The sequence below is a fragment of the Harmonia axyridis genome, chromosome 4, assembly GCF_914767665.1.
Source record: "Harmonia axyridis chromosome 4, icHarAxyr1.1, whole genome shotgun sequence".
Taxonomy (NCBI): domain Eukaryota; kingdom Metazoa; phylum Arthropoda; class Insecta; order Coleoptera; family Coccinellidae; genus Harmonia; species Harmonia axyridis.
In genome coordinates this window covers 26,257,468-26,275,842 of record NC_059504.1, presented here as the reverse complement: position 1 = coordinate 26,275,842, position 18,375 = coordinate 26,257,468, and the positions used below count along the sequence as shown (strand labels likewise).

Sequence of the window (18,375 nt, the reverse complement as noted above, 5' to 3'; positions counted from 1 at the left end):
ACCATAATTTCTAGGTGGTTCTTATTATTTTTTTTCTACATTTCACACTATCGTAGATGTGTGGATCAACCGGGTGGGAGCACCAAGATAAAATCCTGTCGTCACCTTCAATAGGGGTAAAGCACTTCGCGGATGATGTTCACCGTCACCAGTACAACGGCCTTCTGCATCCAACAGAATTGTTGGGGAGCTGGAGTTTTCTGTATGGTTTTCTTGCGGGCGAGCCCATTGCAGATTAAGATAAGGGGTTTTATTTCCACCTTCTGCAAATTTCACATTATCTTTATTCTCTTGGCAGTGCTTTGTATTTTGCCATTTTTACTCTATAGGATTTTCCGAGATTTTGATCTAGAGGCACCGCAAAGTCGATGATTACGGCACTATTCTTTTTTTATCCCACACCGCCACGTCAGGTCTGTTGTCCCCACACCGTGATCAATTATTATTGGGATATCCCAATAGACCTTGGTGTCATTGTTCTCCAGCAGGGCTTGTGGATTGTATTTATGGTACGGAGTGAAATGCGGTACAACTCGTTCTTTCAGGCTTCTTATTTTGTACACAATCATCAAAAACCCAATTATAAATAAATAAATTAATTAAAATCAACTGATCAAAGTAAATGCCTAAAAACATTTCCCCCTTGAGCCTAGCAACAACCGAGACGATCATAAAACCCCGCCCTCACATTTGACAACACCGCTGGTGTTGCGAGTTATGTCAAATATTTTTGTGTAGGCTCTCCTTAACTGTCAGGCCTCATGTGGATACCTGTAATTTGGTTTTTGTTAATCAGATAACCTCACCAAAAAACTCGAATGGTGTTGGAGCCGGTGACCTTGTCGGCCAGAGTAAAGTACCTCTAGTGCAAATGAACCGTCCAGGAAAATTTATGTTTAAAAATTCTAAAACTGAGCTGGAATTATTAGCATAGCATCCATCCTGCTACCACCAATATTTTTCGAAATCGTCATTCAAGATCAATTCTTTATTTTCTAGAATTATTATTTCATAAAATTCTATTCGCCTGATACAATATTCATGGGAAATTTCTTGATTATTTTTCAATTTATGGTTGTTTTTTCGAAATACACATATCTAATTGTGCAGAGCGCCAATTTCTTGAGGAATTTGAGTGCTGAAAGGCACACTATGAAGGCACATATATTTAAACAAATATAGATTTGAGACAATTGTTATTCAATAACAAACCACTTTTCAAAACAAGTCTGACTAGTTTCGATTTTAATCAAAAATTATTTTCAGCGCTTCTCAATGAAAAATACAAAATCTTTTACAATATGCCACAAATTGAAAATTTATATAAGGATTATTACAAACGTGCAAGTACAATATATGATTATTATGAAGAAAAGGAAAGTTATTGAAAAGAAATTATGAATATGATATAATCTTGATTGTATATATAGATATCTTTGATTATTTAAAATTAAAGAATGAGCAACTCAAAATAATCTGAGTCATGTCACGAAAAGATGGAAACAAAAACACTCTATAATACATAAACAGAGAATGATCGGGAAAAACCATCCACAAAGTATCATTGAAATTGTGTCATCCTATAAGATTTCTTACCTTTTGTTGTCTGATAGTATATTTACTTGTTTTAAATTGGATTTTTTTTTTGAGTGGGTTGTGCATGATTTCATTTGAAGCTCTGAATTTTTTTAATTGTTTTTAGGAAACGCAATGCAATCTACAAAATTAATCTAAAACTATAAAAATTACACATCTCATTATTTTATTTCAGGTTATATAGTAATGAATTAGATACAACTTCAGATTTCCACGCCATATATCGTCAAGAACCAAATAAATTGCATGATGAAGAGTTACTAAAAATTTTAGGGGAGTATAGAAAACCAGATAAGTTCAATAAATTCACGGTGATACCGGGAAGTCTTCAAATTTCAATTTCAACCATAACGGAGCAACCTCAAAGTAAGCACAAAAAAGAATGTTTGCAACAAGTTTATTTTAGTGGAATGCTAGTTCCATACTAATACATTTTTAGCCTCCTTTTTATATCCTGTTTATTTCAGATTCTCTGACAACCTCTTTATCACCTTTAAAACCGTTTCCAATACCACCCGTGTCTGAACCTATAATTGAAGTGACAGAATTTGGAGGTACCTCTGAGAAAGAGGTTCACCCTTATTCCTCCTTTATAAATCATTTATACGTATATCCAATAACTTTGAATTTTGATACTCAGAAGACTTTCACAAGAGCACGAAATATTGCATGCATAGTTGAGTTACGAGATTCAGATAGTGAAACCGCCACAGGACTGAAGGTGAGCATTGAAAGTGTATAATATTGCTGAATAATAAATGTGAAATTACTAAATCTAATCCTTGAAGTACTGCTAATTCACTCTTCTGAAAAAAATAGTTAAAATCTTACAAGGGATGCAATATACCTACAATTTTGAAGGTTTACTTTTCTAAAAATGAAGGAATGTTTGTTTTCAGTGCATATATGGACGTCCTGGACAATCGCTTCTAGTATCTTCTGCTTCTTGTTCAGTTATTCATCATAATACAACGCCATTTTGGTATGAAGAGGTGAAGATTCGGTTACCAATCAAAGTGCTTCCTTCCCATCACTTATTATTTACATTTTACCACGTTTCCTGTGATATAACCAAAAAAAGAGAGAATGGTATTGAACATTGTATAGGATATGCATGGATTCATATTTTACATAAAGGAAAGATAAATGTCGATCTGCAAAATATTCCAGTCGCTGCACATTTACCTGCTGGTTATTTGTCAATCCACCCGTTTGGTTTAGGTAAAGGGGTAAGATGGAATATAGAGTTATTAACACAATTCAAGTGATGTGTCCTAACTTTTTCAGAATGCCGGACCTGATATAAACTGGGTGGACAATCAAAAACCAATATTCTCTGTTAGTTTAAGTTTAATATCAACAGTCATGACAAAGGATCAACACCTCTTTAACTTCTTTGCGCTGGCAGAAAAATTGATAGATCCCAAACCTTCTGCATTACCATCTGACAATGAAAGTACTAAAATTCTCAAAGCTCTTCATGCTATTCAACTGAGTACCTTGATTGCATTCTTCCCTACTATACTCAACCAATTATTTTATTTATTAGTTTATACTGGAAACGAAGAAATAAGTTTAAACGTTATTAGAGTGTTGATTAACTTAGTTCATATGATTTACGAAGCTAAACGGACCGATATACTCAGTATTTATGTGAAATACGTGTTTGTTAATCCTGTTTTGAGTAAAAACGGAAATATACATGAAGAGTTGTGCAAACATCTTCCAGTTATTCTAGATCCTGGTAATACAGACTTCTTGGTTGTGAACAAGTTTATGCATCATTCGAGTTTCTTCTTCGATATTATTATCAAAGGAATGGCACAACATCTACTGGCGTCTGGAAGAATCAAGGTAAAGTAGTAAATTTTGACAATAGCCCCTAACTCATAATATAGAGAAAATTACATATGATATTTTCAATTAGCTCCAAACTATAAGTGAATTACCGAACTCGATACAGATAAAATTACGATAAATTATGATAAGACCTATGTATATATATTGAGTGAATTCTCGCAGGTTTCTAGGTCAAGGATTTTTCTCACAAAACAAGCTTTTGGAAAAAAGGCCAACTAGTTTCAATTTTATTTCAAAGTCTTCATCAGAGTTCTGAAATGTACAAACAACATGAAATACAATAATAACTTAGATGTTTAAAAATTTTTGCATTATACAATTATTTTAAATTATTAAAAACTTTTTACGTAGACACAATAATACTCAAGAACCCACAATAAAAATTCAGATGTTTGAAACTTGAACATTACAACACTATTTCGAACATTATTAAAAAGTTCTATTTGTTAATTAATTTATTTTATTATTAATTTTTTGTTTGAAATACATCAATCAATAAATGAGGAAGCAGGCTCGGAAACTATCATAATTAAAACAAAAATTCTTGACTTACATTTTCTTTTTGTTAGTTTTGGTGGCAATACCTAATTAAAATTTTGGAAACGTTAACAACCGCTTGCATGGAGGATTATTCAATGACTGAAATCAATAACTTGACAATTTTCGAAGAATCCGCGGATCTCGATGGCAATCTAAACACTTAGGGTTGGATTACAACATTTCTACTTATCTCTAATTTTTCCAATTAAATAATGAAGAGAGTTTTGGAGTTCATACCACAAAGCATCAGAAGGAGAGGAAGACCAACAACGCAGTGAAGGAAAGGAATTACAAAGAGTATGAGAGATAGAGCTATTGATGAAGATGACTGGAATAATAGAAAGAAATGGCGAACGAAATGCGGCATATAAATAGCCATATCAAATTCACAATGGAAGTTAAAACCAACAACTCACTCCCCTTTCTCGATGCCCTCGTAGCAAAAACCAACGATTCCTTCGCACACACGCTACCTGAATGCAAATTCACACCATCATCCGTCTCAAATCAACTCCGTATTGAACTCTTTAATCCATAGATCCATGAAACTGACAGAAAGCCTACATAATCCAAAAGAAATTAACATCCTTCAAACCGCCCTACAGCAGAATGGCTACAACAGTCAACAAGTTCAGAAAGCCATTAACCGACATCAGACCCATACACAACAAACCAAAAATCCTCCAGAAAATTTCCCTCATAAAGCTTTTCTAGCATTTATCAAAGGTGTCACTGACAAATTCAGTCGCATCCTACAAAAACAGGACATAAAGACAGTTTTCACAGCCGATAACAAAATTTCCAAATTTCTTCGAACACCAAAGGATACGATAGATTACGAGTCTCAAGGTGTATACGAGATACCATGTTCCGCATGTCCTAGAACATACATAGGACAAAGGAACAGAGTATAACTAACAGAGTATATGAGCACCAACTCGCAATACGCCAAGGGGATCCAACATCTGCCCTATTCAAGCACTACTCTGAAACAGGACATAACGTTGATTTTGAGGGATGCAAGACCATCTCTGCTGAAAAAACCTTCACAGGTAGGATAATTCGTGAAGCACTCGAGATAGAAAAACGACCCCATTACCTCAACAAACGGGATGATGGTCAAAGATTACCCAACGCTTGGAATCCTTTGATTTCCCGTCCCATGGCAACAAATCGATCGATAACTCAGCTCCCGACAACAACCCGATCGACAGTTCAGCCTCATACCACCCGTACCAGGCTCCCAGTTGCTACCCGATCGATGACTCGAAGTCACGTGACAACAACACAGCCGGTTCCTGCGCGATCGATAACAACTCGATCGATGACTGGAAGTTACCTGACAACGACGCAACCGGTTCCTGCGAATCCTCCATCACGTGGGTGACCCCCCACCACCACCCCTTCTACTATCAATACAGGATCTCTCGCGGTTAACATTCAGTTGCCTCGAAGGACGGAAGATATCCTACGAGAATACTGTTGTTGATAATACCTGGGGAGTAGGCAGATTGAGACCCCGGCGCAAAGTCAACGGTTCTTGAGAATGGCTCCAAAATCGGAGAAGAAACGTCGAACACGACAAAATATTAGACGCGGTCCAATACGGAACACACAAAGTTCAAATATTTCCTACCGCGGAAACCTATCCGAACATATTTCACGCCTCTACGGAGAGGATATTTTGAAATCTTCCAGAATTTATTCATCCCTCCTAATTCGCAGATCCAAACTTCTTTGTGACTTAACATTCCTCAAGTCATGCCAAGACAACAAGGGCATTCCTACAAATTTTCGATTAAAACACCAAGACGGTTCACCTTCAACCGTAAACATCCTCGTTAAGTGCAGTCATGCCTTAATCCGGAAAATCATCCACAATATCAGACGAAATCTCGATACAATCAACTCGTCACTTTATCATCATTTTGGAATTTTATCGCTTGCTAACATACATCCTATTATCTGGGACACTTATCTTAGAGTCTCTATCGAAAAGGCAGATCATATAAGTGCGAAAAAGATCAATTCCCAGAAGAAAAAACTGTTTTTCCTTCTCCAACACAAAATCCAACCCAAACAAACATCCAACCCCCCAGTCCTGATACACAATCTCTCCGATACCCCCATCGATCAAACCACTCGAGAGCTTCTATCTAAAGGATTTAATTTCTGTATCACCCCACACAAACTACCGACCGAATCTATCATAACTCAGGTGGAATCCGCCATATCACACCTCACCCCAACCGAAGCCGAGGAAACACGACAGGACATTGCCAGTACCCTAAGGAGAGCCACCCTTCCTCCATCAAACATTTCACGTTCTGAAAGAATATGCCTCAGAAATCTCCATAATAATACCGATATCATTGTCCTTCCAGCCGACAAGGGTAACGCTACGGTTATTCTCAACGCCTCTGACTACGTGGAGAAGATGTCATCCCTACTGAAGTCTTCAGAATACAAGAGAAGTGACATAGAGAATCTAAAAACTGTATATCATCATTTAATTGGAAAAGTCAAAGATAGGTAGAAATGTTGTTATCCAACCCTAGTGTATAGCTTGCCATCGAGATCCGCGGATTCTTCGAAAATTGTCAAGCTATTGATTTCAGTCGTTGAATAATCCTCCATGCAAGCAGTTAACGTTTCCAAAATTTTAATTAGGTATTGCCACCAAAACTAATAAAAAGAAAATGTAAGTCAAAAATTTTTGTTTTAATTAGGAGTATGATAGTTTCCGAGTCTGCTTCCTCACTTATTGATTGATGTATTTCAAACAAAAAAATGAATAATAAAATAAATGAATTAATAATTAGAACTTTTTAATAATTTTCAAAATAGTGTTCTTATGTTCAAGTTCTAAACATCTGAATTTTTATTGTGGTTTCTTGAGTATTATTGTGTCTATGTAAAAAGTTTTTAATACTTTAAAATAATTCTGTAATGCTAAAATTTTTTAACGTCTAAGTTATTATTGTAGTTCATGTAGTTTGTACATTTCAGGGACCTGATGAAGACTTTAAAATAAAATAAAATGATACTAGTTTCAACTAGCCTTTTCTCCAAAAGCTGGTTTTGTGTGAAAATTGTTTCTAGGTCAAGGAATTTTCTCACAAACCTTGAAAAATTAATATTATTTTGCCTTGTTTTTAAAATTCTCTTGATACATTTATAAAATTCAAAACAATCCAATTTTTTCAACTCGTATAAAGAATTTTATCAATTGAGTGCAACCGATAAAATCTTTATAAATACTGAAATAATTGGATTGTTTTGAATTTTTTGTTTTCTAAGAAAAATCGATTATTTTTGTGTGTTTGTGTGTTTATTTTATCATGGGTGTAGCTATATACATTTAATAGCAAAATTAAGGCCAATAAGGTGGGGACATCTTTTTTTTAAACATCCTGTATATTGTATTGAATGCAACTGAGTGTTGCCGAGCTGAACATCCAGAACTCATAATCAATACTCCTCTCTCTCCCTCGGTATTCTCATTGTTCATAAATCACCTTATATTTTTTATAATTTTGCCTGTGATTCGAAAACTTCCAACCCATTATGTAATTGCTCGTTGGGTAGGGATTGTCCTCTACCGGCTGATGTTGAAATACTCCCGAAAAGCTCATTGAGCAGCTACCAAAGAATCTTTGTTTATTACATACGTATCTTACACAAGCACACGTCCATAGTAACTGAACTAAAAGAGCATCCCTGGATTCCCTTATTAAACAAGCCACACACAACCTCCTTTTCCCTGGTACTCTCTAGTTCCTTCAATATTATGAAGGATTCTTATTATCACATTATATGTAATTTGTTTTAATCCAATAATATGTTGCAGATGCATCGACATGAACGATTTTCAACAGAATATTTACAAAGAATTGAAGCCTTAGTGAATGTGGTGATGCCTTATATTCTTTGTAACTACCAAGATAAAGAAATAGAAACTAGGGAGCTTAACAAGAGTCTGGCGAACTTTTTGAAGGTATATTAACTTCAACTTTTTGATTGTTCTTTCAAAGTAACATTTCAGAGATGCATCTCACTCGTAGACCGTGGCTTTGTTTTTAAGCTTATTAACATATACATGGACAAATATAATCCTGGTGATTCTAGGATTCTTCAAGAGTTCAAATTTAGCTTTTTAGAAATAATCTGCAGTCATGAGCATTATGTAGCCTTCAATTTACCTATTCAACACACAAAACTAAGTCCAAAAAATTGCCGTTCACCATCTCTTCTACAAGAATATACCTTATCGGAAGAATTCTGCAAGCATCATTTCATAGTTGGCCTTCTTCTACAAGAAATAAAAACATCACTGAACGAAATGATGAATATTCGAAAAATAGCGTTGACAACCCTTAGAGATCTTTTGGCCAAGCACGAAATAGATGATAGATTCGAAAGCAGAGGACAGATGAACAGAATCGCTCTTATTTATGCTCCCTGGTTGAGCATTGTACTTGAGAACCTTCCTCGTGTTGATACAACGGAGAGAACCGAAGATGGGAATACTAGTGTTGTTAATAGAATGTCATCCAGTGGCTCGTTTCTGTTCGCCAAAAGTTCAGTTGCTAGTGAATCTACTCCTAAAAGTCGCCACAGGTTTACGCTGCATGTCGACAAGAACAGTCCGATGCACTTCAGGAATTCCGCTTTTTATGATGCTATCGCTGGACAAAGTACGTAATTGATTTCACTCAATCTTTTAACTTATTACTTGTTGTTTTCCTTTGAGATAAGAGGATACATAAAATTCAATATTTTGTGTGAATTCATAGAATATTGTATATTTACTTACCTCTAAAGAATGTAGTAGTCCCTCAATAAGGAAGTTCTCATTGAATATCTCAGTTTCAAATGGTATATATCATGTACTTCTTATTCTGACAATACTAAATTATTCTTAATTATTAGGAGATACATAACTGCTCAGATGCATCTATATAACAATAAAATAACAATTGAATAATGTTCAAGGTGTATAAGAATAGTTATTTATAATACGCGTGCAGAAGGCATTTATATTCTTCCACGAGTTCAAAATTCAAAAACGAAGTGGCGAGGTTTTGAACGAGTGGTAGAATGGGCCTTCTGTGCGGATATTATACATTATTTTCTTTAATTCACTGAATTTTAATTGAAATTTATCTATTTATTGAATGACCTTCGGTACATGTTCGCGTTAAACGCGAACAATTTGCGTGGTCACGAATACAAGTTGGCCAAGAAAGGCCAACTTCTTGCCGTTCTTGATGAATTTTCTCTCCAACATAGTTTTTGATGATAAACATTGTCTTCCGGCTGGGGTGGTGGATGACTGTGAATGTGTTCAAGAGTAAATACGATCGGTGGGGAGAGGGTGCATCTGTACAATTTATTTAATTTTTTTCTAAATTTTTATTCTCATTTTCTCATATGTAAAAATAGTTGGGATGTTAGCAGAATTCTTCTTATGTTATTGTTTTGAGTATTTAGATATTGACCTCCACTTTTGTTGTAGTTTGATAATAATAATAATGAACAGATTGCTCGAGCTCTAAATGAAACCATCCATAATGAAATGCTTTTCGACAAAGTAAAATATTGATCAATGTTTTTACATGATGAAAGAACAGTCCGACGCCCAATGCTATGTCCTGATTTATGTTGATGATATGCTTATCATTTGCCAAAGTGAGAGTATAATAAGTGAATTTGCTATGAGTCTTCAGAATGAATTCGAAATAAGCTGTATGGGTGGTAACAACTGCTATTTGGGAATTGAAGTTGAAAATCACTCAGATGGTGATTATTTCATCAGCCAAAGAAGATATATCCAAGGAATCGTAAAAACTATCAATTTGGGTAATGCCAGTAATACTAATGTCAAACCATCGAATGTTCCACTGGATGCAGGATATTATATGCTCAAACAAGGAGAACAATTCGGAAATAATAAAAGTTATCAGAAAATTATTGGGCTGTTGCTGTACGTATCTATCAATACACGTCCAGATATTTCATCCAGAGTATAAATTCTGAGTCGAAAGGTATCAAGTCATTTCAAATTAGGTCAAAGTGAAAGGAAACTGAAAAAACCCTTTATTGGACTCGCGAATGCTGACTGGGCTAAAGCATAGTATACCGCATTGGATGCGAGAAATGCAGCACCAAAATCGCTGGAGTCTGAACGATGTGGTGTGAAATTTCAGGAAATCGAATTATTGGGCCCCACTTTTTTGATAGGTCATTAACAGGTGCCATTTTTTTAAATTTTTCAACTAATTATTTGCCGATCTTGTTAGGAGAAGTGCCATTGGCAACCAGGAGAAAATTGTTCCTGCAATTGGACGGAAGCCCAGCTCATTTTTGTAAGAATGTAAGAAAGGAAGGAAGGGAAAGCTTATGTTCTTGGCCAGCCAGGTTACCTCATCTGACGTGTCTCGAATTTATTTATGGGGACGCATATAAGACATTGTGTATAAAACACTACAAGTAGTGTAGAAAGTAGATCCGCAAAATAGAATCCGAAATGCCAGCGGCAATCTAAGCGGCTGTTTTGTCGACTGAACATAGATTAGAACAATGTGTGCTAAAAGACGGAAGACAAATCGAACTCTTAATTGTTTTTGGTTTCCCTTTTTTTCTCAAACCCTGACATGCGTCGCCATGAAACCTCAAAACCTTTGATTTTTCAGTGCATCTGTTGAAGGATATTTTCTTTCAGCCATAACTCCAGAACGCCTGAAGCTATCGCTTTGCGACCTCCAGGTTTTTTCATGTTAATTCGATGGAATTTCTGTTTCTGTGAAGAAAATTCACGGAGGGAGAAGAGGAACGATCGATTCTTCTTTTCAAAACACACTTCCCAGGTAGTGAACCCATAATAAACGCTAATATAGCAACTCAAACCAAAAATCACCGCAAGGAGGATAGGGATATTGCTAAGAAAATTCTTATAAGACAACAGCAGGAATTGGCAATAAACACTTTTCGACCATATAAATCACCAGGAGTAGATGAAATATGAAAACCTGGAGGTAGTACTCCTACAGAAAAGAATGGGGGAGATTCATCTCCATCTCCTGAAGATAATAAAAAGCAGTCTAGCACTGGGTCAAATGCCTAGAATATGGAGGAGGGTTACAGTAACCTTCATACCAAAAATAGGGAAGAAAGATGTGACTGATCTTTCAGACCCTTTTGCCTAACATTGTTTTTGCTGAAAACGATGGAGAAAGTGATGGATAAGAACGGAGAATCTGGAGAACAAACTACTTCATAAATGCAGCATGCCTGCAGAGCGGGCCGATCAACAGAGACTGCTCTGTATCAGCTGACTGAAGCCACCCAGAGTACTCTGAATAACAAGGAGATCGCATATCTGGGGCTTTTGACAACACAACACATGTGTCTGTCAGAGAGGCACTCAAAAGGCAAGAAGTGAACAAAACCATTATAAAATGGATGTATGAGATGCTGAAGACGAGAATAGCTGGGACACAAGTGAGTTATCAAACCTTCTCTGTTAATGTCACTCGCGGAACACCTCAAGGGGGAGTAATATCTATCTCCCCTTCTATGGAGACTAGTAGTGGATGAATTACTTTACAGACTCACAGAGCTTGGCTTCGACTGTATATGTAGGCAATGCAGACGATATAGTCTTAATAGTAAAAGAAAATTCGAGAGCTCCTTGTGCGATCTGAAGCAGGAGGGCCTTAGAATAACTGAACAATGGTGCTAGTCAGTGAGGCAGTGGGTTAATGTTTAACCCATCCAAGACCACAGTAATCTCATTCAATCGGAAAAAGGAAACTTCCAGCTATGAATTCCCTCTCTCTAAACGGAGATATCATAGAGTGGAAATCTGAAGTCAAACATCTGGAACTAACACTAGACAGTAAGCTTCTGTGGGGGAAACGCATAGAGGTTACGGCTAACAAGCATCAAAGGCCTTGATGACGTTTGGCTCGTAAGACTTGGGGATGTGACCCAAAATGTACGCCATGATTGTGAGGCCGATAATAACCTATGCAGCAATAGTCTGCCAAGTCAGAGCAAGTCAAAACAGCACGAGGAAAGCCCTTGATAAAATTCGAAGGTTAGCCTGTGTTTGTATAGTAAATCCAAAGTCACTTGAACTATTCTATAAAAACGCTTGGCCAGAGATTATTGCAAAACAGTCATAAACCATAGGCGCACCCTTTTCAAACCCTTGAGTTCAAATAATATTTTTGCGTATGTATGGGACTCGGATGTCGATTCTTTCAGAAAATTTGCGACTTAAATAGCTTTTGTTGTCACATCAAAAATGATACTATATCGATTTTTTTGAATTACGAATTGAGTACAACTAGATGACGGCGATGACGATTGGAATTTTCTAAAACCACAGTTTCTGGATAAACATAGTGGCGATACGAAAGCTTAAGCCCCATTTTCAGGAAAATTTGAGTGTGAAAGCCTAGGATTTAAATGGAAAGCGTAATAAAAAGACTATTATAATCAAATGAAATGATTTTTGTTCTTATATTAACCATTTTTTTTTGGGATCTTTCAATTATTTTTCGATCGAACTTGAAAGCACAAGAGCTTTTTTTAATCGGATGTAAGAGTATAAAACATTTTTCATCAGATAACCTTTTATTCTTTTCGCGAAAACTATATTTCTTAAAAATATAACGAGAACAAACAAGAATAATAATAGAGCGATCGGTTCAAAGAACGATCGCTCAAAAACACTACAGCGAGGCTCAAGTGCTTTTATTTAGTATCGATTTTAGCTGAATAATAACAAGAGAAGTTTGATTGTTGAGGCATACTAGGCAAGGACCAGATATGGGGGTACTGGGGGTAATCACCTCCCCCTCAAGACTTCCAAAATATAACATTTCAGAATTCTCGCCAAGGCGAATAACGAAAATGATTTGTACCTGACCAAATTTCTTAATTCATTTCGATGATCTACTTTGAGGGTGATTCAATAAATCAATAATTTCATTGACCAATTCCTATTATGTACATTTCTGACAAGAAAAGAGGAAATAGTAATTATAAATTCCAAAACCAATTACATTTAAAAAAAATATTGACGTATATACTTTATTCAGGATTCATAATCATTAATGTTTCAGCTCTAATTAATGGTCATTCGTTAAGTATTGATTCAGATATATCAACAATGTCAGATTCCCCATCAGCAATGTCCCAAGAAACAACAATAGTTAAAGAAAGTACTAGAAATGGAGACATGAAATCCCATATGAGGTCAACATCGACTCATGTTCACAGATATGATAAACTTCAATCAACAGAAGTGAAAGATTTACTCCTTATGTTCCTCTTTGTGGTGAAATATTTAAGCGAAGAACAACTTACCGCTTGGTGGCAACAGTCCACAGAGAGTGAGGTTGTAAGTTTTTTCACGACTTTAGAGATGAGTTTGAATTTCTTCAAGTATGTGGGAAAGAGGAATATCACTATTGTTAAATCTCAGTCAATGGATAATGTTAAGAGCAAGACAACGAAAGCATATACTCTTCCGGCTCGGATGAACCCTTCTGACATGAATCATGAGAATACTAGTACTTTGGTTATTCACACTGTAAATAGGGAAAATTTAACGAATTCAGGTAAAATTTCCACTTACTAAAATCTTCATATTCATGCATCTAACTCAATACAATTATTCCTTTAGAAGATGAGGTTCTCAAACAACAGCAGGCAATCTTAGAGCAACACTTAGCTACAGAAGTCGGTATGATTACTTTGGATTGTATGGGACTGTACTCAATGAATTTTAAGAAGAGTTTGATGGATTCAAATGGAGATAATGAATTAATGAGAAAATTTTTCGATTTATATTTGACATTCTTACAACTTGGTCAGAGTGAAAACTTATTCAAGCATGTTTTTGCGGCATTGAGAGCTTTTGTCAATAACTACTCCAGTGTGTTATTTCAAGGTGATAACAAACAAATTTGTTACATTTTTATAAATATTATATTTGGTTTTGCAAACCCTGGTAATATTAGCTCTCGGTCGGCCAGCTCCACGGGAACTATTCATTCCACCATGGTCAAACACTTTCGTCATTTTCGATTTTTTGATTTAATTTTTGGAAGCGCGAACGTAATGAAATGAGGTTCATCTTATAGAGAAATCAAAGATCTAGCAAGTGGCAATTATTCGTTCACAAAGGCTATATCTAGGGGGCAATTCTAGGATATCATACCGGTCAAAGAGATTTTTGTGATTTTTATATTTCCAGAATGAGCGGCCAAGAATTTCAGTTCATATTACAGAGGAATATGAAGGCTATAGATAAATTATTTAAATCTATCGTACACATTAGTTATCTCTTAGGATCCAGCTCCAAGATCCGAATTATATGATCTCATGCGGGCTGAATAGTTTTTCGTTATTTTCATGTTGTTTGTGTAAGAGAGAGTTATGGAATTCGAGAGATCGCGAAATCCCAAAAGCTTGTGCGTAAACAATGTCAACAAGATACATATAGATTTGAAGAACTGTGCTTGACTTCTCCTAATATTTTATTAACTTTCCGCTTTGTTTTCTTGAATTTTTACGTTTTTGAATCGCCCGCATTATTCATCGCTTTTATCTTTTTGCTTTCGCATTTTGTTAGTGTTTTTTCTACAGCGTTTTGAAACCAGAAAGTTGGAGCTGATAACCAGCAACAAAGGCCCTGTGAAGAGCTGAGATTTGTACCAGAGACGATTTGTTCTTCAACCTGATGATTTGGTAAGTCATCATTGTTGACCGCAATTTTTAAATTATTATTTTACGACATTATCAAATGTTTCGCTGTCGCTCCAATTTCATACGCACGCATATACCTATACATTTTTCTCTACTTTTTTAGTGAGTCACTTTTTCGCTGCCGGATATTTAATTTGCATTATTTTGATTCATTAATTTGGGTTTTATTTTCCATTTATCGCTGTCATAAACATTTTTTGGCGCCTAGATTTCATAGTACATATTTATAATTACGTAGCATCTGGTGACAGATCTTATGTATTCTTCTTCTATCTTCATTTCTTTTCATTTTCCGAAATATATTCCTTTTACAAATCGTTTATGCACACATGCATTAGAAAATTATTGATTTCTTCTGAACTTCAACTTCTTCAACAATTTCCTAGTGTTTATATTATGGTTTTTAATGTGAATATCAAAAGTAAACATGAGGATTTTCAGCAGAAAAAAGAGAAGTTCGCGAACTTCTTGTATAGGTGAATTAGCTTCACTATTGGATTTGGCCAATAAAGCAACAACATATTCTAATCCTAGAACATCATTTAGAATTCGTTTTACTGAGATAGATGATGACCGCGAAGAGTCAACTTCAATTTTGTTACAATGTGATCTCGCTTCATAAAGAAAACAATAAAACGCGAATTTCAGAATGATTATTTTTCTGTTGAAACAATTTATAGGCAATTATTTGATCCAAATGGAAAGTCTTTGAATGAATCGACGCAATCTGTTTTGACTCGCAGGCAGAGTCTTGCTTCTTGCTATCTTCACTCTTCAACGACTAACATTCGACTTCCGCAGATAGAAATAAAAAAAATCAGAGGAGAACACGCAATGTGCTACATATTTGGATGTATTTGACGCCCTTGTTCATAATAATCAATCGCTTACTGAAATTGAAAGTTCAATTACACTGCTCAACAATTGATAGGGATCACTTACTTGTTCTAAATTTATTTCTGAAATATTCGCTCCAAGATTATTAATTTAGTCAGATATCAGAGTATTTTCAGTTGATAATATGGTTCACTTGAGAAAAGAATGAAAAAATGGAAAGTTGGAGAGAAAAAAAGACTTTATTAGGAACACTCAAAATTATGTGTTTGAATAACAATAAATTTTATGATGAAACCACAAGAAGGCTGAAGTTTCGGTTAAGCTAGTACCTAGTTGGTCCCCCACGAGCTCGTCTCAAGCATTCACCCTACAAGGCATACTTTCGATCAAACGATTTATAAAATTTTGGGGCAAATTCGTCCAAATATCCCGTAAAGCGTTAGAAAGGTCCTCCAGGTTATTGATCGGTTGTTCTAAGGTTGACAATTGTCTAGAAATCTCAGACCAGACATGTTCGATGCAATTCATGTCTGGAGAGCGAGCTGGCCAGTCCATCCTATCAATAGCATGAGTTTCTAGCGCTTCATTAACCAGACGACTACGGTGTGGATGGGCATTATCGTCGATTAAAATGAAATTCTCGCCCACGGCAGCCGCAAACGGAACAATTATGGGTTCAATAATCATATCGTGATATCTCTGGCTGGTCATGGTGGTGTTCTGCAGAACAACCAACTCTGTGCGTTGGTTCAAACAAATGCCTCCCCATACACATATAGAACCTCCGCCAAAAGCTGTTATGGGTACCATTAACTGTTCTGCATACCTTCGACCTCTTTCCCTCCAAGCAAGAATACGTCCATCGGAGTTGACCAAACGAAATCTAGACTCATCCGTAAATAAACATCGGCTCCAATCTTCAAGTTTCCAATTGCGGTGCTCCTCAGCCCATTGCCCTCGATGAACCCGGTGTTCCCTATTCAAACGGGGATGTTGTACTCTCCTACGTGCTCTCAAACCACGAACATGTAGTCGTCGTCTTACAGTCTGGTTCGAAATTAGAACTCCTGTTGCAACTCTCAGTGATCTATTGAGCCGCAACGCCGGGTAAGTGGGATTTCTCCTAGCATTGAGGATCAAAACACGATCTTGGGCAGCTGTTGTACTGCGCTGCCGACCTCCCCCATGAACATAATCTACTGAGTCGTTTTGGATGAACCTATTCCAAGCCCGACTCACGACACTTTGCGAAACATTCAACCGCCGGGACACTTCTCGCTGGGACAAACCTTCCTGTATCCACCGTATGATTTGGTCCAGTTGCACAGGAGCCAAACGTCTTCTCGGCACGACTGATAAGCTGATATTGTTCTCATTTCTTCAATTATTGTCACCTTATGTGTTTGAACGAGAGAAAAAAACAGATTCAATAACAAATACCACATTGCTTTTCACTCCACCTGTAACAGCCTACAGATAATAATCGATTTTGTGAACAAGAGCCGATGAAGTGAGGAAGACTTTGATATAATCAACTCAAAACATCTTACTTTTTCTTAGAGAACATATAATGTACAGATATTCACGAGATAACTTGAAAAAAATACAAATGAAGAGAAGTTCATAAGTGATCCCTAGCAATTGTTGATCAGTGTATTTGATATCTTGGAAGGTCCGCCTCTATCTTAGTTCGCACATTGCTCATGACCACCGATAATAATAATTATCAACTCGCTTATGACTCGCTAGTCAATAGTTTTTCCAATGAAAGAGTGAGAGCCCAAGCCCATTGGAACACAATAAAAATCACAAACAAAATCAATTGTAATCTTCTAATCGCACTTCGCAATTTACGAAGTACATTCTTTGAAAATTTAGCCGCACTGAAAAATATGAATTTTCCTGTGGATTCTTGGAACTTTACTTCTTTCTTTTCACTATTCAGCCGTCATGGGATATGTCATATAGCTATTTCAATCTCCTATAATATGGATCCAATATCATCTTTGGCCGCTTATTCGAAAAACATGAAAATCACGAAAAAATATTCTCTTAGAGATAACCAATGTGTACGATAGATTTATTATTTAAAGCCTTCATATTTCTCTCAAATTCAATCTTGGCCGCCCATTCGGAAAATATAAAAATCACAAAAATCTCTGTGGCCGGCATGAAATCCATCAATTCCATCCTACTATTGGCCCCTAGATGTAACCTTTGTGAACGAATAATTGCTCCTTGTTGGATCTTTCATTTCTCTATAAGATGAACCTAATTTTATTATGTTCGCGCTTCTAGAAATTAAATAAAAAAATCGAAAATGATGAAAGTGTCAATGAAGTAGAAATTAAAAAGAAACGCACTTTATTTTATAATATTTTTGTTCTTCGGCGATCGATTTCGGATTATTATTCCATCATCAAGCCAGTTGAAAATACACAATGATATATACAAGATTTCTCAACATTATATTTAATATTCTTTTTTAAAGAAACCGAATTTTCCGCTCGCAGAGCATATGCCAGAATTTGACATTGAAAACCGACTATAACCGTTCCCTATATATTCATGTTTAACACCACGCTACTAAGAGCAAGAAATAAAAATCTATTATAACTGCAGACAATTGATTGGGAAAACTAGAGAACCAGACAATTAGAGAAAAATAACAGAAACAATAAATGATAAAAAACGATTTGATCCATTTCGACTTCAATAAGGCAGTAAGTTTCATAAGTTGCATACTCTTTACCTAAAAAA

At 35.9% G+C, this 18,375-nt stretch overlaps 1 protein-coding gene across 3 annotated transcripts in view; it reads left to right on the top strand.

Moving 5' to 3' along the window:
* LOC123677946 (dedicator of cytokinesis protein 9) overlaps positions 1-18,375 on the top strand; it is an 81,454-nt gene that overhangs the window by 24,326 nt on the left and 38,753 nt on the right. For all 3 annotated transcript variants that reach the window (XM_045614683.1, XM_045614684.1, XM_045614685.1), the window contains exons 7-14: positions 1,772-1,962; positions 2,064-2,317; positions 2,496-2,825; positions 2,884-3,450; positions 7,847-7,993; positions 8,042-8,693; positions 13,131-13,628; positions 13,694-13,960. In XM_045614683.1, coding sequence (XP_045470639.1) covers positions 1,772-1,962; positions 2,064-2,317; positions 2,496-2,825; positions 2,884-3,450; positions 7,847-7,993; positions 8,042-8,693; positions 13,131-13,628; positions 13,694-13,960 — 2,906 coding nt within the window. The remainder of the gene's footprint in view (positions 1-1,771; positions 1,963-2,063; positions 2,318-2,495; positions 2,826-2,883; positions 3,451-7,846; positions 7,994-8,041; positions 8,694-13,130; positions 13,629-13,693; positions 13,961-18,375) is intronic.